The sequence below is a fragment of the Helianthus annuus genome, chromosome 9 (assembly GCF_002127325.2).
Source record: "Helianthus annuus cultivar XRQ/B chromosome 9, HanXRQr2.0-SUNRISE, whole genome shotgun sequence".
NCBI lineage: Eukaryota > Viridiplantae > Streptophyta > Magnoliopsida > Asterales > Asteraceae > Helianthus > Helianthus annuus.
Genome location: NC_035441.2, coordinates 71,958,500 through 71,981,892, shown reverse-complemented (window position 1 = coordinate 71,981,892; position 23,393 = coordinate 71,958,500). Strand labels below are relative to the sequence as shown.

Genomic DNA, 23,393 nt, shown 5'->3' with positions numbered 1-23,393 from the left:
AAGAAAGATGGTTCGATGTGAATGTGTATCGATTATAGGGAATTGAATAAAGTTACAATTAAGAATCGATACCCATTACCTAGGATTGATGATCTTTTTGATCAACTTCAGGGAGCTAGATATTTTTCTAAGATAGATTTATGCTCCGGATACCATCAGTTGAAAGTACAAGAATAAGACATACCTAAAACCGCTTTCAGAACTAGGTATGGTCACTACGAGTTTACAGTTATGCCATTTGGACTAACGAACGCTCCTGCAGCATTTATGGATATGATGAATAGGATCTGTAAACCGTATTTGGATAAATTCGTAATTGCCTTCATCGAAGATATACTTATTTATTCCAAAAGCCAGGACGAGCATTGTGAACATTTACATGCACTCTTAACTTTGTTAAGAAAAGAAAAGCTTTACGCCAAATTCTAGAAGTGTGAATTTTGGCTACAGGAGGTGCAATTTTTAGGACATATGGTGAATCACGAAGGTATTCACGTAGATCCCTCCAAAATAGAAGCAATCACCAAATGGAAGGTCCCGCAATCAGCTATGGAAGTTAGAAGTTTTCTAGGGTTAGCCGGATACTATAGGCGATTCATTAAGGATTTTTCTAAGATAGCTGTGCCATTGACTAAGCTAACCTGTAAAGCAGTGAAGTTTGAATGGGAACCTAGGCAAGAAGAGGCTTTTAAGATTTTAAAGCAAATATTAACAAACGCCCTAATTCTTGCCTTACCAGAAGGGACAGAAGATTTTGAAGTTTACTGTGATGCTTCTAAGCTAGGATTAGGATGTGTGCTAATGCAACGCAAGAAGGTAATTGCGTACGCCTAAAGGCAATTGAAGAAGCACGAGGAAAATTATACGACACATGACTTAGAGTTAGGATCGATAATTTTTGCCCTTAAGATTTGGAGACACTATCTGTATAGAAGTAAATTTACCGTTTATACAGATCATAAAAGCTTAAAGTACATATTTGGGCAAAAAGAATTGAACATGAGGCAAAGGAGATGGATGGAAATTCTAAGTGACTACGACTGTGATATTCAATATCACTAAGGAAAAGCAAATGTAGTCGCAGATGCTCTAAGTCGTAAGTATCATGAAAAGCAAAAGCGAGTTCGTGCCCTTAGATTAAATTTACAATTAGATTTAATGGAACAATTAAAGAATATTCAGGAAACAGCAATCAAGGATGATGCTGAAGGAATGAAAGGAAGGATAAAGGAATTAGAGCAGGGAACTGATGGAATTTGGAAATTCCACAAGAAAAAGATTTGGGTACCTAAACAAGGAAATTTAAGAAATAAGATTTTAGAGGAAGCCCATAAATCTAGGTATACTATGCACCCTGGAAATAATAAGATGTACCAAGATTTAAGAAATAACTTCTGGTAGATAGGAATGAAAAAGGACATAGCTAGATATGTATCTAAGTGTCTGACTTGTTCGCAAGCTAAAGTAGAACACCAGAAACCTTCAGGGTTACTCCAACAATTAGAAATGCCTGTATGGAAATGGGAACTCATAACAATGGACTTTGTTACTAAGTTGCCCAAAACCAGGAAAGGTAACGACGCAATTTGGGTAATCGTGGATCGATTAACCAAATCAGCTCATTTTCTACCCATGAAAGAAACCTTTAGCATGGAAAGATTAGCCAAGTTATACGTAGACGAGGTAGTATCCTTACATGGAGTCCCACTCTCCATTGTATCGGATAGGGATAGTCGTTTCACTTCACATTTCTGGACCAGTTTCCAGGAAGCAATGGGGACCCGACTCAATTTAAGTACTGCATACCATCCCCAAACGGATGGACAGAATGAAAGGACGATCCAAACCCTAGAAGACATGCTCAGAGCATGTGTGATAGATTTTGGTGGAAATTGGGATGACCACCTACCTTTAATCGAATTCTCCTGTAATAATAGTTATCATGCAAGCATCGAAGCTGCTCCATTCGAAGCACTATATGGAGGAAACTGTAGAACTCCAGTTTGCTGGGCAGAAATAGGAGAAAGCCAACTATCAGGTCCCGAAATTGTGCAAGAAACCACCGACAAGATAACTCAAATCAAGGAATTACTGAAGACGGCTCGAGATCGTCAGAAAAGTTACGCAGATAATCAACGCAAGCCGCTAGAATTTCAAATTGGAGACAAGGTACTCTTCAAAGTTTCTCCTTGGAAAGGAGTAGTTCGGTTCGGTAAGAAAGGAAAGCTAAGTCCAAGGTACATAGGACCATTCCCAGTGATTCAGCGAATAGGACCAGTTGCCTATCGCTTACAACTACCAGAAGAGTTAGCTGGGGTACATGACGTATTTCATGTATCCAACCTCAAGAAATGTTTATCTGACGAACCCCTGGTAGTACCTCTTCAAGATATAGAGGTAAATGAAAAGATAAAATTTGTTGAGAAACCACTCCAAATAGAAGACAGAAAAATCAAGTTTCTCAAGCATAAAAGACTGGTACTTGTCAAAGTCAAATGGGAGTCGAAAAGAGGATCGGAATATACCTGGGAGCTAGAATCGGAAATGAAGCGAAAGTATCCTCACTTATTTCAGTAAATCTCGAGGATGAGATTTTAAATAAGGTGGGGAGGATGTAAGGACCAGTAAAAATGTCCATAAACAAACCGTAAGTGAAAACCCGGACCCCTGAAACCCTAATGTTCATGAAAAATCAAGAAAATTGAATTTTGGTTTCCACGCGGGCCGCGTAAGCCATAAGATAAGGTTATGCGGGCCGCGACAGGACACCTGTTGACCGGGGATGCATTACAGGCCACGTGTCAGCCACGTGGCGGGCCTACACGTGACACGGTAGCCCTAGTTGTAGACTAGGTGGCCCTTGCGGGCTGCGTAAGGTTATTGTTAAGGTTTACAGGGGCCGCGTAAAACCTAAAAACTTGCTATAAATCGCCTGTGCATGGGACTTGCATCTGTGTTCGAAATTTCTGTCTCAAAACATCCATATTCTGCTTAAATCGAGTTTTAAGGTGTCAAGACGCTGCTACGATTACGAGGTATTAACTCGATCACTGCTACGATACAATGTCCGAACAATTGAAACCAATCCGATGGATGTTTAAGTGCTGCCCGTATTTGGGCTATACTTTGTCATTCGTCATGAGGGTTTTGATTTCGTGAGTTTATCGTAAATGTTGTATTAAGTTACTGACCTAGTTTCGTGTGCATTGTTGTTTAAACTAGGTTACAAGGCTAAATCAGTAGGCTAAACTCTGCCCCAATTAAACCTGCAATGTGAGTCATTCTCTCTTTATTTACCAATGTTTTACAATACTCAAATTATTTTCAAAGTTATAATTACAGGGATTAAGTCATGGTTATCTTGAATCACTGGCAAGTGGGGTATTGTGCACATTACAAATTTCTCACGGTTAGGTTCACCAACCTAATAGTGATAATCATCACTACTTGGGTGAAAGGACCCAATAGTGATATGACCATCGTCACCAGGGTGTGACACGGCGCCAGATAAAAATAAGATAGAAGCCATGTAATCGCTCTTATGCTGTAATTTATAACAAATGTGTCGTTTTATATAACCTGAGTGACTCGCCAGTATTTCCCCGCTGATAAAATATTTTTAAACATGTTTCAGGTGACTTACTGTGAATCAAGGAAAAAGTGCTACGGAGAACTCAAAAGCTTGAAGTGGTGGCTCAGTAAAATAAATAAACGTGTTTTGAAAAATAAGGGATTTCCTCGTGAAATTTCCTTCATTGTAAATTACGGGGTTTGACCCAAATTGTGAAATAAAATAATTGGGTATTTTCAAGTTTTAAAAAGATCTTGTTAAACTTCCGCTGTCAAATCATATATTAAATACCACGGGTTTCTGTCCCGCGGCTTCTGGACCGGGTAACACCGGGACGGGGGCCGTGACAGAAAACGAAGAAATGGTACTAGAAAGAAAGAATAATATGGCGAGGAAAGTATGGAGGGTAAAAGAAGGAACGAGGGAAGATGATGAAAATGAAGGGCCATGGATAGACATTCCAGGGAAGAAAACAAAGCAGTATTACGGCGAAAAAGCAACAACTTTCTATGTAGCAAACTTGCCAGAATGGACCACTGGGAGAGACTTGTGGATTGAATGCCAACCATGCGGATGTATATGTGATGCGGTAGTACCAAAAAGAAGGGATTATGCAGGCAGGGTATTCGGCTTTGTTCGTTTCAAAAGGATCAGGGATCAAGAAAAATTGTTGCAGGCTTTAAATAATGTATGGATAGGGAACAAAAGGATCAAAGTTAATGTGTCGAAGTTTGTAAAGGAAACAAAATCGGAACAAAAGGGAGAACGACGAGAAGGTCCAGGGGAATACAAAAAAGAAGAACAGGGGGGACACAGATATAAGAGACAGGAAAAGATTATAAAGCAGAACAAAGGTAACGATGCAACAAATGTGAACAATTATGAAGAAACTAGTGCAACAAATGTGAACAATTATGAAGAAACTGGAAACACGAATGAATAGAGATCGTATAGGGATATCTTGACCGGGAGGAGGAAAAATGAAGAGATTAAGAAGGTGATTCATATTGACGGTGAGGAAATAGAAAACACAAAAACTTGGAAAAAAAGATCAGTCATAGCAGAAAGTATAAACTTGGAGAAATTAAAGATAGTGGGTGAAGTCTTGCCAGTTATATTCCCTAACACGATGGAACTAAGATATTTGGGAGGATTGAAATTTCTTATTACGTTTGGATCACAAGTTGAAGCGGAAGATTTCAGAGTTAGTTTTAAGGAAAGTTGGGAGGAATTATTCAGTGATGAGAAAGAATGGAAAGGTGGACCAGAAAAGTTCGAGAGATTAGCTTGGGTAAAAATAATTGGGATCCCAATTATGCTATGGAATAAGGAAGTAGTGGAAAAAATTGGAAAGACAATTGGTAAAAATAGTGTATATGGAAAGGAACAATATGAATAGTGGGAATCTAAATGAAACAAGGATGGGGATTATAGTAAACAATGGAAAAGAGATTAGAGAAGAAGTAAAACTAAAATACAGAGAACAAGAGTTCATAACCTGGATTTCGGAGTTGTCAGGAATGTGGGCACCGGAATTTATTCTGGGAAAGTACCTGTTGATTAACCTAGTGGAAGAAAATACACCGGAAAATCAAGACACTCCGATGATTGAGCAGAATCCGGCGGTGGATGTTACCGGGAACGGTGAAGAGGAAGGTACCGGAAACGAGGAAGATGAAGGGTCGGGTAGTCAAAAGGTTAACGCGGATCAAGAGAAATTGGAAAATGAACAGGTGAGAGAAGATACCCCTTTTGGTGATACTTGGGAAAAGATATTTGGAAATAAAGAAGACCTAAATAAAGTCAATGGTATTAATGATGCCAAGGAATCTTCATATACGGATAGAGAAAATAAGAAGAAGTGGGTAGAGGGGCCAATAAGCAAAGGTGTGTTCAAAGCCCAAAATAAAAACAAGAAAGATAATGTTGGGCCTAGAAAAAAAGGGAAGCCTGTTAGTAAGGAGTATGATATTTTGGGCCAAGTATTTAAAGAGAAAAACATAAAAATACCCGATTTAAACGTGGGCATACCAGATCCGGCGGATCCCTTTTGTCTTGATGACCTAATATGGTCGACAACCACTTAGTCAAAAGCAAAAAAGAGAAAGAAAGGGGGTACGACGAATACCGAAGCTAAAAGACAGAAGATTGTGAAAGAGCACATACCGGACATTAATAAAGAAGCAGATAAGGAACAGGAGACTAATGATGAAGCACATAACCCGGAAGAACGAGGGGCCACAAATATAATAAACGAAGAGATTCACAACAGTCAAGAACAGGAAGACGCAGGAGGAGTAGACAGGGAAAAAGAGATCGAAAAGGAAATAGAAGAAACTACTACAGTGAGGGAAATCTTGAAAATAAAGGTACGTGATTTTCAAAATCAGATTAGAAAGATAGTGGAGGAAGAAAGGGAGACGGAATTGAAATCATGAATTTTATCTCTGTAAACATAAGGGGCGCAGGGGGTGAGGAAAAGGCTGGGTGGATTAAGAAATTGGTTAGGAAGCATGAGGTAAACTGTTTATTTTTACAAGAAACTCAGATAATCGTATAAAGGATGAAGTAATTAGAAAGTTTTGGCCAAATAGAGAAATGGAGTCCGAAGTAGTAGATGCACAAGGGAGGTCAGGGGGAGTAGTCACAATCTGGGATCCTCAGATTTTCAAGAGAGTTGAATCTATAAAAGCTGAATATTTTATGGTTATATCAGGGTTTATAGAAGGGATGGGAGAAAAAATAAATTTGGTAAATGTCTATGTACCAAATGACACGACAAAGAAAAGAAATGTTTGGACAGATCTATTAAGAATTAGAAATTATGGGGAAGGGATTTGGCTAATGGCAGGAGATTATAATGAAGTCAGAATGGAAGAAGATAGAATGCTGTCAAAATTTGATGCAAATAGTGCAACGGCTTTCAATAAATTCATAGTTGAAGCGGGGTTATTGGAATACCAAATGATGGGATCAAGATTCACTTTCATGACAGAAAACGGGTCAAGTATGAGTAAAATTGATCGTGTGTTAGTGTGTGATGGGTTTATGAATAAATGGCCTTGTGCGAAATTGGAGGCTTTGCCAAGATTATTATCGGATCATAACCCGTTACTTTTAACATGCTTATCAAGGTATTATGGGCCGGTTCCTTTCAAATTGTATAATTCATGGTTGTCTACAGCTGGGATAGATGAATTCATAATTGGTACTATAGAATCACATGTTAATGGCGAAGATTGCATAAAGAATATGGGAGCTCTACTAAAGAAATTAAAAATAAAATCAAGGAATGGAGAAAAAAGGAAGAAGAAAAGGAGGAAAAGGAGGTTACGGAAGCAAAACAAACGGTGAAAAGAATAGAACAAAGGCCGAACAAAGAGAACTGAAAGATGAAGAAAAAAAGGAAAGAATAGAAGGTTAATTATCCGAAGTCATGAAAGAAGAAAGTTAGCAGACTTAAAGCAAAAGGCAAAATTCAAATGGGCAAAACTGGGGGATGAAAATTCGGGATTCTTCCATATAATCGTGAATTGTCGGAAAGCAAGAAATCAGATAAATAAAATTGTAATAGATGGAAAGGAGATGAGCGAACCGAAAGAAGTTAAGACAGGAATTATGAACGTTTTTACGAAGATGTTTGAGGAGCCTATGAAAAAGAGGCCGGGGATGGATAGGAGAGGTTTTAATAAGTTAACAGAGGAACAAGCAAAATTAATGGTGGAGAAATTCACAAACAAAGAAGTAAAACAAGCAATTTGGGCATGTGGAGATGACAAGGCTCCGGGGACCGGATGGGATGACGTTCAAAATTATTATGAAGAAGTATTGGACACAGTTTGAACTAAGTGTAATGAAGATGTTAAAGCAACTCCATGCAAATCCAAGCATTCTGGTGGGATGTAATGCATCTTTCATTGCATTAATTCCAAAGGTACGTGATCCAACTCTAGTAAAGCTTTTTCGGCCCATATCTTTAATCGGAATAATATATAAGATCATTGCTAAAATACTTGCTCAAAGAATAAAACCAGTAATTCCTGATTTGGTGAGTAATACTCAGACGAGATTTATAGAGGGAAGGTATATTTTGGAAGGGCCGTTAATTGTAAATTTATTTCTTGGGCGAAAGGCAACAAAAAACAGATTTTTATATTAAAAATAGATTTTGAAAAGGCGTATGATTCAGTAAATTGGAAATTTCTCTTATCCAATTTAAAAGCGATGAATTTCCCACTATTGTGGAGAAAATGGGTTGGGGCAAGCTTAACGGTAAATGGATCGCCAACAATGGAATTTAGTATGTCTCGTGGGCTTAGACAGGGGGACCCGTTATCACCGTTTTTATTCATTATAGCACTTGAAGCTTTAGATGTTATAATGAAAAGAGCGGTTAAGGAGGGACTATTTAAAGGTGTAGAGTTACCAAGAAATGGACCTATGATATCACATTTATGTTATGCGGATTATGCAATATTTTTAGGAGAATGGTCGGAAGATAACATAAAGAATTTGAATAGAATCCTTAGATGCTTTTATCTATGTTCGGGTCTCAAGATAAATTTGGGTAAGTGTAATCTTTTTGGGGGTAGGGGTAAAAAAAGAGGAAGTTGAAAGTATGGCAAAGAACCTAATTTGTAAAGTCGGGAGTTTGCCATTTAATTTTTTGGGAATCCCGATTGGAGCAAATATGAAAAGGGTAAAAAATTGGAAGCCAATTGTTGATAAATTTAATTCCAAGCTTTCGTCTTGGAAGGTTAAGGTATTATCAATGGCGGGGAGAATTGTTTTAGTAAAAGCAGTTTTGGGAGCACTCCCAAACTATTTTTTCTCAATGTTTGTTGCACCTAAAAAAGTGATAAAAGAGTTGGAATCTATTAGAAGAGATTTCGTATGGGGAAAAAAGAATGGCAAATGTAAAATGAGATGGGTTGCATGGAAAAATGTGGTCAAGGCAAAAGGGTATGGTGGGTTAGGGGTTGGGGACATCCGTAGTGCTAACTTAGCACTTTTAGCAAAATGGTGGTGGAAATATAAGGAAAATCCTCGGGCTTTATGGGCAAGAGTGATTGAAAGTATTCATTAGGGGTGTGCAAAAAACCGAATTAACCGAACCATAACCGAATTAACCGACAAAACCGAACCGAAAAAACCAAACCACATAAAAAACCGGTGGGTCGGTTAATGGTTTTTTTGAAAACCGAAAGTAGTGGGTCGATTATGGTTATCATTTTTTCCATACCCACCATAACCGAACCGAACCGACATGTAATAAATCTTTGTAGGATTTAGGACTTTTCACCATATTTTTAATATTTGATGTTTTTGACTGAAGATTTTTAGTACTTATGGGTTTTTCATATCATTTTGTGGTTTTGGTTGAATGTTTATTTGAATTTATAGAATGTATCATATCACTTATTTGAATATTCGATAATAGTTAGCTTTAATATTATTTTTTAATACTATGTAATATACTAATATATACAAATATGCAATAACAATTTATTCCATGTTAAAAAAAATTAAGCTATTTTTAGCTTAGCTAAATACACGGTTAACCACCCATAACCGACCTGCTAAAACCATCAAAACCGAATAACCATAACCGCCATAACCGATCGATTATGGTTATGGTTATCCAATAACCGACATCGCGGTTATGGTTATGGTTTTTGGTCAAAACCGACCCAAACCGACCCATACACACCCCTAGTATTCATTCTAAACGGAATTCAACATCTTTCATACTAATGAAAAACAAACTAAGCGGAACTTGGAAAGACATTATGGGAATTGAAAAAGATTTTGAGATGACGAATTTATCTCTTAACAAGTATTTGATAGCAAACATAGGGAACGGTTGCAAAGCAAAGTTTTGTTTAGACACGTGGGTAGGGAATGGTCCATTAAAGGAACGGTTCCCAGCTCTATACGCTTTGGCGAGAAACAACAACTGCAAAGTAAGTGAATTTTGGAGAAGAATAGGTGAAATAGAAATGTGGGATTGGGTCTGGCACCGAGGGATAAGGAACGATGAGGAACGGGATCAACACTTGGAACTGATAGAAGTTTTAAAAGACCAAAGACTAAAAGAAAGTGAAGATACTTGGAAATGGAAAACAAGACCAAATGAAGAAATGACAGTGGCTGTATTAAGAGATGAAATATTGAGGGCCTCTCTAGATACAAATGACATGGAGTGGAAATTTTGGAATAGATGGATACCGCCAAAAGTGAACTTGTTCGTATGGAGAGCTACAAAAAAAGGATTCCGGATAAAGTGGAGCTGAATTGCAGGGGTATAAACATCGAAGATCTGCTGTGCTCAAGGTGTGAAAGAGACGAAGAATGGACGGAACATTTATTGCTAAAATGTGTGTTGGCTCGGGCAACATGGTGGAACATCATGGCTTGGTTGAAATTACCGAATCATGAGGAACACAATTCATGTGAGGAGATGATGCAACATATACAGGAACAAAACTGTTCGAAGGATTGGAAACAACTGATTACGGCGATTATCATGATAACAATGTGGCAAATATGGAAATCCAGAAATGAATTGATTTTTAAAGGACTGAATGGGTCAGTAACAAGAACGGTTGATGAAATAAAAGAGTTGTCGTTTTTGTGGATAAAAGAAAGATCGAAGTTAAAAAATCTAGATTGGGAGAGATGGAAGGACTTCAACATAAGGGATATAATCAAATAAAGTTGTAAGTAGTTTTGTTTTGTTTTTCTGTTTGTACTTGTCTTTGTTTGTGATCTTGTACTTTGGGTTTTACAGCTTGCTGGCCCTTGTTCTATAATCATAGAATTTTCGCCGTTCAAAAAAAAAAAAAAAAACATGTGACAACTATTTTAAGTATTAATCCTTGTAATTTATCTTTCCACAGTTATACCCCTTCATGTTCCGGACTTCAAGCAAACTCACCTGCTTTAATACTACTATGTTCTTAAGCAAACTTTATTACCAAAGACACAAACATGCTATCAACTATTGATCATTTAAAAGTGTATTAATCCCTTTGGTGGGGTTGAACAAAAAAAATCATTTTTATTCAAAGGCAACGTTTAAATAGAACCGAAACCACTAGCAAGACGCTAGAGGAGTAAACACTACAACGAAACAAAGCAAAGAAAGCAACTTAAAAAGAAAAGAAAAACGATTACAAGAAATCAAAACTTCCAAATCGAGAGTTATTGAAGCCAACAATCTTAACATGAGTCTTGAGCCAAAGCAAACCAAGGGCCTTAGCTTCCCCCCACAACTCCTATCCCCACCGCCTTCTTATGATTTAAAAGTCGGTTATTGCGAGCTTCCAAATCACCCAACAAGTTAGAAGAAGAATTGATTACGAGTGTTTTTTATTCCTTTTTCTAAGGCACCGAGCAAACTAAACTAAAGTTAGATGATTATATAATATTTTTCGTGTCAAAAAACTAAAAATAAAATCAACCATGACCACCACTACAAGAAAATGAAGCTAATGCAACCCTGATAAAATGTTACATTAGGGGTTAAAGAGGTTGCATTAGGCCTAATGCAACTTTTTATCAAGGGCTGCATTAGGTGAAGTTGCATTAGACCTAATGCAACCTTTTTGTTAGATAATACAACCTTTTTGTAAAGATTTGCATCTACTATTCAAATGCAACCTTTTCATGATGCAACCATTTTTATATCCTAATGCAACTTTTTTTTTTACTTTTAGTGCAACTTTTGTAGCACTCAAACGTAACCTTTGCTATCTCAAATGCAACTTTTGCCACCTCAAACGCAACCTTTTCTACACCAAAATGCAACCTTTAATACACTTAAATGCAACCATTATTATATTATTATATATAGAGTAAAACAAATGCAACCTTGATTATAGTCAAAGGCAACTCTACAACATCATTGTTTGATGTACTAAAATTTTTATTAATATGGAATAATATCTCAATTACACCAGCACAATAACATAAATGTAATAAATATCTTATGTTGTACTTTGACATATACTTCCAACTTCAAAATAACAAAGTAAGATTATTTTTAAACTCGAGATCGTTTAAACTTTGCTCGTTTCAAGCTTTTTCCCAGCCAATTTCAAGTAACTTATGAGTAGCTCGACTCGTTTATACCCTAGTTGAAACCTATTACGATAATCTTAAAGATCTAAATTTTAAATGATATTAACAATTAATATCTTTATTTACTTTTAAATGTTTATTATTAATTTCTTTTTATATTAGATTTCTTTAAATTCTCATTTTTGTTTATATGTGGATTTTTCAACCTATAACATTTTGGTGATAGAAAATTTGTGGGCCAATAAGGAATTACATTATGATAAGGTCTCGTGTATATTTGAATGCATTCTTTTATAATAATAATTACATTTAACTTTTAACAATGTTATCTTTAAAAATAAGACTTGCATTTCAATTTTTGCAATGAAACTTTTCTAACAACATTTGTAAATTTCAATAGAATTTGCAACCTTTAAATAAAACGGTTGCCGGTTATAGTAAAATTTGCAACTTTTAGATAAAAAGGTTGCAATTTCAATATAATTTTGCAACTTTTTGTAAAAAAAGTTGCATTAGATATTCTAATGCAACCTTTATGTTTAACGAAGTTGCATTAGAGTCAAATGCAACTCATTTAGAAAAGTTGCTTTTAAAAGGTTACATTAGGGCTATTTTCTAGTAGTGACCCATCATTTATTTATTAGCATAAAAAAATCTTACAGTAACATATATAAATTTTAATGTTACATGTTTATTACAAAAAAAAATATAACACACATCGACTTGAAATGTATTCACATTTATTATCGATAATTAAAGAAGGTACATACGGTATATTGCCCTTCTAAATTATATAGTGTACGTAAGATATATGCTTCAAATATAAAGCCTCAACTAGGGTGTTCGGTATTCGATTCACATTTGAGAAATTCGAAATTCGACTCGATTCGATTATCAAAATTTGAATTCGAGCCCCTTAATCAAATTCAAATCAAATACAAATTTATGATTTTTAATTCAATTCGATTCAATTCCAAATTCGAATTGAGCTTAAACATATTTTTTATTATATATATATACACACATACCGAGAGATATAACTACTAAATTTGGGACAAAATATAAAATTACATCCATTGTTCATAACATTACCAAGCTCAAATGACAAATAATTAATGCTACTTATTTAAATTTTTTTTACCTAACTTATATCACTACTAGTAACCAACCTAACTTCTAAATTTTGATCTTTCAACGTATTGACAGTTTAATAATATCTTAGATCTTTATTTTTGATGTTAAAAAGAATTAGTTTGTAGTAGTATCAAAAATAAAAGTAAAATAATTTATTGTTTAGGGTAAAGTTGTCAATACGTTGCCAGGTCTATTGAATAGTTAATTGATTCACCATAAGGGGTTTTGATAGTAACTTGCTTCTTATCACAAGCAATTTGAGCTTGGTTAAGAGATAACCAATCCATGCCTATAATTATATCAAACCCTGCCAATTTCATCGGTAACAAGGACAACGGAAAAGAGTGATTCCTAATGGATATGGAACATCCATCTAGAATTGTCGAAGCGGTTTCTAAGAACTTATCTACACTAGAATCAAATAAAACTCTAGCATAAACATCATTTATGAGGAAAGTACCTGTTATAACGTTATCGTTCTGCACTGCCTCTTTGGCATTCATTTGGAATACTCGAGCGTTTGTCTTTTTAACCTCTTCGGGCTTCTTCGTGTTTTTCAGGCAATTAGGTTTAATGTGCCCCTTCTCATTGCAACCATAACAGGTTGCATTTTTGAGTGTCTCTCGTGGATCAATAGTTCATTTACCGAGGTGGCGTTTCTTGCAGTTCTTACATACGAGTCTGTCACCCGACTGATTTGAGCTTTTCTTAAACTCAGAACTTTTCTTAAACTCAGAATTACCTTTCTTTTTCATACCGGAGCGATGTGAGAATCTTCTCTCTTTCTCTTTCCCTCATCTGAAGCCTTGCCAGACTTATTCCTAACTGCATCAAGCGTGAGTGATAAAGACAGATCTACCACTGACCTATAGGTGGTAGGCCTGGAAGCTTTGACGTTTCCTTTAATTTCAGGGGCCAGGCCTCCAATGAATCGCGCTATGCGCTTAGGTTCTGGTGTAACCAAATAGGGGACAAGCCTGGACATAGTGTTGAAACTCGTAACATATGCTTGGCAATCTAGATTCTTCATGACCAGAGTCAAGAAGTCAATTTCGATCTTCTCTACCTCGTGTTGAAACTCCGCCCACGACAAGTTATAGAGTGGAATTTTCCCCGTGGCTTGAATTAATGTCTTCCACCAAGCTAATGACTCTCCTTTAAATAACTAGGATACAAACTTCACAACATCCTGCTCAGCACACCCACTTATGGCGCCTTTTTCACCAGTAAAATCCCTTGGTTTGCAAGAGACGAAGTATTTATAAGAACAAGTCTTGGAACGCATGTGACAACCCTCATAATTACAGGTATCCGTACAATTAATTAATATTAAATTTGTGCTTGATGACTGTGCTTGATTACAACTGCTGATTAAACTGCTTTCTGATTTCTGTTACATACATACATATGCATCATATTTCATACTGTCACTCCACTTATTACACACAAACTTTAGTGACAAACTTGATGCACAAAGCACAGTTAGCACAGTGAACGGATAACTCAGAAATATACTGACAGTGCCAGTACATAGACAGACAATTTTTGAAGGCCCAGTATGAGCCAGGGACAAGGTACTACACTAGTATGGAGTGTAGGGAAGTAAGGACCATAAAACTGCATCACTAGGTTATAGTTTAAGTGCTGGAAAGTGCCTAAAACCCATTCAAAATGCAGAATTCTGCATTAATTAACAAAATTCAACATTTTAACATGCTAGTAATGTGCAAAAATATGGCAAAATGGTCCTGTATTCTTTCCTAAATGCCGGGATTTAAAAGTGTCACAAAAGGTTACATAAAAGACACTATACGAAATAACATAGCACTTTAACGGAACGGTATCTAACCGAACAACTGGACAATACCGGGGACACCAAAATATTGTTAAAAACATTGTCTCACTTTTTCTGAGCTAGTCATGGTCCCCGAGCACACTAACATAATACATAAAGCATGAAACATACTAGACACAAGACTTAACACTCAACACCCCACTAAATCACCTACTTACCTTGCAAACTTTCACTTAACCCCCTCCCCCAATATGTAATCGGTCAAGAGCATGGCCCCGCCCCCTAGATATTCTAAATCTTCCTAAAATCAAATGATCCCCTAGGGATTTGTTTTGATCATGCATGTACTTTGTGGGAAATTTAGACTAATGGACAAAGAGTTTAAAAAGATTATAAAGGCACTTATCCACCAAACACAACACCACAAAATTTCTTCTCTTCCTCCCACAACAAGCCATGGCCGAACATCCCCTCCTATACACCACTATTTTGATTTTTTTTATTCATCCATCCAAGGTTGTTTCAAGGTGCACAAAAGTGATTTATGAAGTGTGGAGCACTCGGATCTTGAAGGACCTCTACCACAAGCTTTTATCCACTCATTTTTCTCCATTGATCTTCCATAGCTTTAAGCTAGTTGTAAGCTTCTTGTTAACCCTTATTACTTCATATTTATGGTGGTTAAAAGATTATATTGTGATGAAAACATGTGAACACTAAAAGAACATGAACATAAATCATGAAACATAATATTACAAAAGATGTAACAAGATGAAATAATGATAAAATGTGGTTGTTTTAAATATGTTGATGTTTTCTTGATGATTACTAGTAGTGTGATGTTAGTCATCATATGAAACTTGTTAAGTTATGATTGAAAACATGACTTAACAAGTTAGAAGGTGATTAGGGGTTTGCATAAAAAGATCACCTTCATATTTAGGCATGAACTTGATAACAAGGTAATTTCTTGAAATATTAGTAAACAAAGTGAGTTGATGATCGTATAGATCCAAGGTTTACAAATGGCTTTTCTAAAATAAACCAAGTTAAAAAGACGGATTTTGAAAGATCATAACTTTTCTTGCACTTATATTATTTTTGGAAATAAAATAAGTATAAGGATTTATGAAGTAAGTTCACAAGTTGTGAACATCTAAAAATCTCGAGAATGAGATTTTAACAAAAGTAAACACACTTTGGAGGGTAACTAAACCCACTAAACACTTAGAATATGGTTGTTGAGTTATAAATAGCATAGTTTTGCACTTGGTAAGTGTAATAATGGTTAGAGTATGGTTGTTGATTGATTTGAATAAATTCGAAAAGAAAATGATATGATTACAAAGGAGACTATGGGGAAATTTTCTAAAAATCCCAACACTTAGAAAATATTTTTCTAACAAGTGTTTACAAATATGCTTTAACTTTGTTTTTCAAAATAAATTCGCCATAGGTTTTGTTACAAAAATACAAAGTATCGGAGGTTGATTTTTACAAGTAAAATGGATAAATATATATTTAGAATATATATTTTATATCAAGACGCTTGTGTGAATCTTTGTTTATTTTGTGGAATAGTTATATTATTTTAGGGTAAAATAATATGACCTAACAATACCATGAAATTACAACTCCAAAATAATACCAAAAATCACAAGGGATGCATATTTAAGTTACACACTTTTTATCGTGAAACTGAACGCTAAAACGTAACTTATGTAATATTCCGGAAAATACTTGTACAATTATATTTTTTTGTAAATATTATTTTGGGAAACAAAAGAAGTGAAAATATATTATTTTTGGGAAAAATATATATATTTTGGGAATACCTTATTTTTGGACAAACAAATTATATATATTTTAAGTGAGACTTAAAAATATAGTATTTCGAACTACAATATACATGTATAAATACCCACATCATTGGGAAGGTAATGCGGAAATTAAAATACATGAGAAGTATTAATGCGAAATACTGTTTACACAATTTTTCCAAATAATTATAACTTGGAATAATATTCGGAGACACAAGAAAATGTAACTCGAAAACCTTCATACTAAGTAAAGGCACGACCCATTCGTCTAACAGACATTAGTACGTTGTAGGTTGTCGTGTAACCGACAGAGCTTGAGTTACAAGCAGGAGACGCACTACTGTGAGTTTATATCCTCCTTTTCTTTTAACTGTTTTCAGTTTTATACTTCGGAGGTGAAATACATGTTACGATTATTACAAAAGTTTATTACATGGTATGATTAGCTTAAGGAGGGTTTACTATTAGATCATGTGAAGGGTGGGTACAACACTTAAGGCCATCAATCCTCGTAGTAGGACCGAGGGACATGAGTGATAGATCTATTTGGGTGTAGCGAGCCCACACCGACGAGTCCGGAAGCTGGACGCGGGATAACACAAGGGGGAGGACGCGGGATAACACAAGGGGAGGACGCGGGATCCTCTCTAGCTCCTGGACTCGTCGGCTTAACGCATCCTGGTGTATTTGTAAGGATAAAAGTATATCATCCGTCGTTATACTCAACATGATAAGGATGGTATGGATTTGACAAAGGCATGACGTTGGGCGAAAACCACATAAATGGCTCACCCATGGGTGCTGAAGAAGGAAAAGCAGTGTGTGCAGCAGGTGCAAAAGGGGGCATAAATGAAAAGGCTGCTGTCATAGGTGGCATGTGATCGTGCTGCTGTGTAGAAGGCCCTTCCCCTGGACGGGGAGGAGGAATGTCCTGTAGAAAAGTAATGGGTAAATCCATGTGATGGATGTCAGATACGTGCAGGTGAAACTGTGGAACATCAACAGGTGCAAAAACAGGTCAGCATATCTAGGATCCACCTGTGTGGCAAAAGGTGCACGGTCAACAAACACAGGGGCCGGGTCGGGCAGTGGTGAAATGACAACAGGAACATCAGCAACTGATGGTGCAATAACTGGTACATCGACAACTGGTGGTGCAACGACTGTAGCATCAACAAGAATAGGGTCATGCACAGGTAAATGGTCGTGAGCCAGAACAGGCCCTGGTGCTAACACAGGCTCTGGATCAACGTGAGCAAGCTCATAATCAGCAGGTATGTCAAGAAGCCGATCATCAGGAAGAATAGGGGCCTCAGCAGGCTGCTCCTCAGGAATAAACTCAACCTCCTGGTCTGAATCGAAATCGTGTGGGAAGTCAGGGATGAACCCCAAACCCAGCTGCGGAACGGGCGCCTCAAACATAACAGTATCGGTATCGGTGTCGGTGGGGTATCGCTGTAACCCCAGCGCATGGAAAGTAGAAGATGACACTGACTCAAAAGAATCTGGACCAGAAGAATCAGAAGGAACCTCCATATCAGGAACCTCAACAACAGGGTCATCAACCGGAATATCAGCAGGTGGAATATCGTCATCCATCGGGGCCCCGCCATCCTGGTCACCCTGCGGGGACCCTCAATGAATAGATCGATGTCGTCAAGTGGCAGATCCTCAACAGGAACTGCAGCGAGAGGAAGAGGAGTGGGGATCTGGACAAGAGGTAGATCCCCGTCGAGAAGACCATCAGCTAAAGGCAGATCGTCTCCAACGTCTGGCAGGGCGAAGGGCTGGAAATCATCCTCGTCGGTACTCGTGGTATCTAATGTATAAACCTCCTGGTCTGTGGCCATCTCATCATCCGAGGTAATAACCAAAGGGTCTATCTTGTCGGACACTCCACTATCAGAAGAAGATGGCATGGTGTCTGTAACACAACCACACATACGCACATATATCAACATGTAATCAAATAAGCATGTAAGTCACAACAATGTAAACAAGTAATCATCCTAGTCTTCCCCAGACTATCCCTCCCAGTCTCTTAGTCTAACTCTCTGGTCTCTAAGACCAAACCTCCTAGTCTCTAAGACTAACTCTCTGGTATTTTATGTTTGTGCATAAGACTAGCAAGTTCAGGTAGTAGTTGCTAATCTTATGCACAACCACAAAATATTGAATACACCTTACCTATCGCCTTTTCTGGGCTTAGTGGATATACGAGCTCACCTTTCGAGGATAACATACAAGCCTTGAGTCTGAAAATCGCTACAAACCGTTACAAGCAAGACCAAATGTAGTTGGACATAAACTGTTTGCACAAGTGTAAGTAGTAGTTTCTAGTCTTATGCACAAACAGAAAATACCGAATACGCCTTGCATTAGACTAGCAAATACTACTTGCACTTGTGCGAACAGTTTATTTGCAACTACAGTTACGAGAGGGGTGATGTTAGGGCAAACCTAACTCCAATTTATAGCTGTAATGGCTTTCTTGCTGTGAAGCTTTGGGTGTTTCTTGTAACCGGGTTTATGGTTACATGATTTGATGTATCTAGGTTTTTCTTTTTATTTTGATTAGAGAAACAGAGGGTTTGAAGAAGATTGCAATAGTGGAAGAATTGCCCATATTAATAACATATCCCCTTTTTGTCTCGTGTGTGCAGTTGCTTTTTTTTTCAATGATAATGGATGATCTTGAGTTAATTAATTTGGTATTGCAAATAGCAATATTATATCGAGATTTGGGTTTAAAAACAGGTGTTACAATACGTATCAAACATGAAATCCTTGACCTTTTGCCGATATAAACCTCGTACACATGGTGGGATTCGGTGGTGGTGACTATCACGGTGGTGCATTTGGTGGTGGTGAGGGTTGGTTGGAGAGAGGGAGTCAGAGCTAAAGGAGGTAATAGATTGTTATATGTTTTAAAAAAATAATCTTTTTTGTTTTATTGTATTAGAATGGGAAAAGACAATAATACCCTTATGTGCAAGGCACATGACAAACTTAACTGAAAGTTTTAACCAAGTTAGTGTTAAAGGTCGTTGAGTGTAATGAGTTTTACAAATAAAGGACTGTGACTGTAATTATTGAAGTTAAAGGGCATCCATTGCAATCTGTTACAAACATAAAGGACGAAAAGTGTAATTTACCCTATAAAAAGAATCATGAGAAAATCACCATGCGTATTTGTCTTTACCTCCCCCTGCTTCAGTCCCAAACCCTATGCGTAGACGAGCTACCGGAAAATCTCTTTCCCTATGAATTAAATCTTGACTACTATTTCAATCCCTCTGCCCAATGTATTTGTGCGATAATTAAGCCACGCACCTACCCTTTTCATCTGTCAATCCCATCAATAAGGATTTGCGATTTTTGTAAATTTTGTAAATGAGAACTAGGAAAAGGTTATACAGCGCCACTGAAGAAAGCTCAGCTTGTTCATCAAATGTAAGTACAAATTGTTTGTTGGTTTGGGCATTTGTAAGATTAGACTCGTAATAATTCTGTTTGTGGTTGATTTATTATGCATTGAGTAGTTAGTAAATGGTAAGGTTATCTGTAGATTTAGTGTTTCAAATTGAACTGCTTTTAAAAATATTGAATATTTTAGGCATCTTAAGGTTACAGATGGTGATTTGCAGATTTGAATATTGTAAACATTCAGAGAAAAAGAGTCCGGTTGCTGCAAAATCCACAGTTATTGTGTCTGTGTGCAGTGTTGTAGAAGCGACTAGGGATTGATCGGACTGTATACACATACACACAAAATTTTATATATATAATTTTTCAAACTTATTAATCGGATTGGATTAGTACATTTGGTCTTGCTTGTAGCGGTTTCTAGACCTTTTAGACTCAAGGCTTGTATGTCATCCTCGAAAGGTGAGTTCGTATATCCACTAAGCCGGTAGGTAACCTACATATTCGGAATACGTCTTAGCTATCGCCTTTTCTGGGCTTAGTGGATACACGAGCTCATCTTTCGAGGATGACATACAAGCCTTGAATCTGGAAATCGCTAGAAACCTCTATAAGCAAGACCAAAGGTAGGTGCACATAAACGGTTTGCACAAGTGCAAGTAGTAGTAGCTAGTAGTTAGCTAGTGTTATGCACAAACACATTCCGAATATGTAGGTTACCTACCGGCTTAGTGGATATACGAACTCACCTTTCGAGGATGACATACAAGCCTTGAGTCTGAAAGGTCTAGAAACTGCTACAAGCAAGACCAAATGTACTAATCCAATCCGATTAATAAGTTTGAAAAATGATATATATAAAATTTTGTGTGTATGTGTATACAGTCCGATCAATCCCTAGTCGCTTCTACAACACTGCACACAGACACAATAACTGTGGATTTTGCAGCAACCGGACTCTTTTTCTCTGAATGTTTACAATATTCAAATCTGCAAATCACCATCTGTAACCTTAAGATGCCTAAAATATTCAATATTTTTAAAAGCAGTTCAATTTGAAACACTAAATCTACAGATAGCCTTACCATTTACCAACTACTCAATGCATTGTAGGATCGAGTTTGTCCTTCGTTTGAGACAATCGGAGCTAGCAACTGCCGAACATGTAGCGGAAATACATATTTGGCATGAATCAAAGCAAAACTGTAGAAGAAATGAGTAGAATCAGACGTAATACACTTTAACACTGTTTTCTCATTCAACTTTCATGAAATACAAGGTCAGCAGGTCGGCTACACTTGTGACATCAACGTTCAAAATGAGAAAACACTTGGGGTATTTGTAGTTGAGGTAGTTCCGCTTATATGGACATGATCATATAAGCGAAACCTTAACAAGTAGTTCCGCTTATATGGCATATGTCCATATAAGCGAAACCTTAACATGAAAATTATACAATTACACCTTTCACCCCTATACAATACATAATTAATCAAACTAGACCCTATACATTAATCAACTATGACTAAGACGCAGGCTTTAGATATTATGCACCAACAAACTCCCCCTTGGATACAGCGCAGTCTTTGTCTAGTCTTCGGGTCTTCAAACAGCTCTAAACGTCTCTTCCCTTGACTTCGGCTTCCTGCTCAGCGCAATCCTTATTCTTTCATTCTCTTTCTTCCTCGCCTTTTCTTCTTCAGCTTGAATCTTCAAAAATGTACCTTTCTTTTCTTCAAGCTTTTGACGTTCACGTTTAGCTTTCCTATTCAATTTCTCATCAAGCGACCACCAAGATGATTTCCATTTACTCTCAGAATTGATACCTTTCTGAAAGCAAAGGGAAACAACACGTTGAAACTGCTGCGCTTGTACTCTATCTGCTGGTTGATAGTGAATCTTGTTGATGAAAAGACATTCTATATCCTTCGCAGAGCAATTTACAAGCCACATTGGATCATAAACATGTATCTCTCGAATCTCCCCTCCTGCTCTGTAAGTAATTATGGCTTCGGTTGAAATACAACTATACACCCAACCAATGAAACCTTTATAAAAGTCTTGTTCCATCTGAGGCATTGGAATTGTCTTCATTGTTCTCGGAGGTTTGACATTAAGGATAGTCTCTGTAACACCGGTATCTGGATCTACCCTCTGTACACGCTTTGGATGATGCGGCTTCTATTTACAAAATTCTTTCAATGACTCATACTTGATGTAACCCCACATAACCACATCATTCTTTCGAACAGGGTAATCCAAACATCTCACCTTCGGTAACTCATCTACATCCCACCAAGGTAATGACATGATGTCATATAAACGTTCAAAGTACTGAACTCCGCACTCTCTTCTAATTGCATACGCATTCACTTGAGGCAAGAAACCCCAACTGATAATGTCACCAAGAGATACGCTTCGATCATGATCATAATACTTCAAAGGTCTTTTAAACTTTCTCTCATGACTCTTTCTGAACCACTTTGATCTATCTTCCTTTTCCATTTCCGTTTGAGTACTGTCAAAGTTTTTATCTTTCACCGCCTCATCAACTTTTTGTCTTAATTCTTCTCTATTTTCCTCAGCAAAGAACTCCATAAGTGTAGAAAACTTAGAAGTATCTTCAACCACATCTACATCATCCGTCCAGTCTTCAATCTCAACTCTGTCATACTTATCAGCCTCTTCAACATACTTATACGTGTATTCAGGCTGTTGACTGATATCAAAAGACTCCAACTCTTCTTCAGAATCAATCTTGAATTCAGGATTCACATCATGCAACATTTCTTTGTAAACATCTAAACCCAAGATTAACTTCTCAGAATATTCAATGATCTGAGAATTACTAGACTCCCCTTTTCCACTAGCATCCCCTGATTCTTCATTTACAATGTCGTTCATCAAATCATCAACATTCTGTTCAGAAGAAGCTTTAGTAACTCTCAATCCAGTACCACCTTGAGCATCATCGTCATCATCATCAGAACTGTGACTGCTTGCAGAAAATACTTTATCATCTTTATCATCTATCTTTTCTTCCTCCTCTTCTTCATCATCTTCATCACTATCAGATCCCTCTAACTCAGCAAGAGGTGTTTCATCCTCAAAGAGACCAGATATTGCAGAGATAGGCTTAGGATTTTCAACAACCATTGAAGGAACAATCGATCTTTCTGTCACAGCAGAACTACCTTCAACTCCCTTACCTTTATCTTTCATTTGTCTTTCAATCTCTGCTTGGCGTTCAACTCTGATCTCCTCAACTTGCAATTCTTCAAATTTTTGTTCTACTGATGTTCCAAGCATGCTTTCAACGACTTTGCTCAACATATAGAACTCATGATCTCTTGATTTTTTAGCCGCCTCTAGCTCTTTGTTCTTTAACTTAAAGTATTCATTTTGTTCATCACGTCTTGTCTTCTCTTCTTCAAGTTCCGCAACTCTAACCTTCAAGATATCAATTTCAGATTGATCAGCGTCGATCTTTTTCACCAACTCTTTATTATCAATCTCCAACTTCTTCACACGCATTTCTAAAACTTTCTCCCTATCAGACACTTTC

At 37.0% G+C, this 23,393-nt stretch overlaps 3 protein-coding genes across 3 annotated transcripts; 2 read left to right on the top strand and 1 right to left on the bottom strand.

Annotated features, from left to right (window-relative positions):
• Nucleotides 1-6,169: 6,169 nt before the first annotated feature.
• LOC110875869 lies at nucleotides 6,170-6,768 on the top strand. The gene is made up of 2 exons (XM_022124064.1): nucleotides 6,170-6,705; nucleotides 6,756-6,768. Exons 1-2 carry the CDS (start codon nucleotides 6,170-6,172, stop codon nucleotides 6,766-6,768), a joined length of 549 nt encoding a protein of 182 aa, XP_021979756.1.
• A 2,592-nt stretch (nucleotides 6,769-9,360) lies between these two features.
• On the top strand, nucleotides 9,361-10,286 carry LOC110875870. Its single transcript, XM_022124066.1, has 2 exons — nucleotides 9,361-9,723; nucleotides 9,792-10,286. Exons 1-2 carry the CDS (start codon nucleotides 9,361-9,363, stop codon nucleotides 10,284-10,286), a joined length of 858 nt encoding a protein of 285 aa, XP_021979758.1.
• A 6,822-nt stretch (nucleotides 10,287-17,108) lies between these two features.
• LOC110875871 (skin secretory protein xP2-like) lies at nucleotides 17,109-18,321 on the bottom strand. Its single transcript, XM_022124067.1, has 3 exons — nucleotides 18,079-18,321; nucleotides 17,441-18,025; nucleotides 17,109-17,333 (listed from the first exon to the last, which is right to left on the bottom strand). Exons 1-3 carry the CDS (start codon nucleotides 18,319-18,321, stop codon nucleotides 17,109-17,111), a joined length of 1,053 nt encoding a protein of 350 aa, XP_021979759.1.
• Nucleotides 18,322-23,393: the final 5,072 nt, after the last annotated feature.

What these genes read in the sequence shown, in the direction of transcription:
- LOC110875869 (XM_022124064.1), top strand. Translation starts at nt 6,170, where the DNA reads ATGGAGTCCGAAGTAGTAGATGCACAAGGGAGGTCAGGGGGAGTAGTC.
- LOC110875870 (XM_022124066.1), top strand. Translation starts at nt 9,361, where the DNA reads ATGGGAATTGAAAAAGATTTTGAGATGACGAATTTATCTCTTAACAAG. An exon ending in ATGAAGAAATGACAGTGGCT is followed by an intron (nt 9,724 to 9,791) that starts GTATTAAGAGAT and finishes ATTTTGGAATAG; the next exon opens with ATGGATACCGCCAAAAGTGA.
- LOC110875871 (XM_022124067.1), bottom strand. Translation starts at nt 18,321, where the DNA reads ATGCCATCTTCTTCTGATAGTGGAGTGTCCGACAAGATAGACCCTTTG. An exon ending in TTCCTCTCGCTGCAGTTCCT is followed by an intron (nt 18,026 to 18,078) that starts GTTGAGGATCTG and finishes GGGTCCCCGCAG; the next exon opens with GGTGACCAGGATGGCGGGGC. An exon ending in GTGCACCTTTTGCCACACAG is followed by an intron (nt 17,334 to 17,440) that starts GTGGATCCTAGA and finishes ACTTTTCTACAG; the next exon opens with GACATTCCTCCTCCCCGTCC.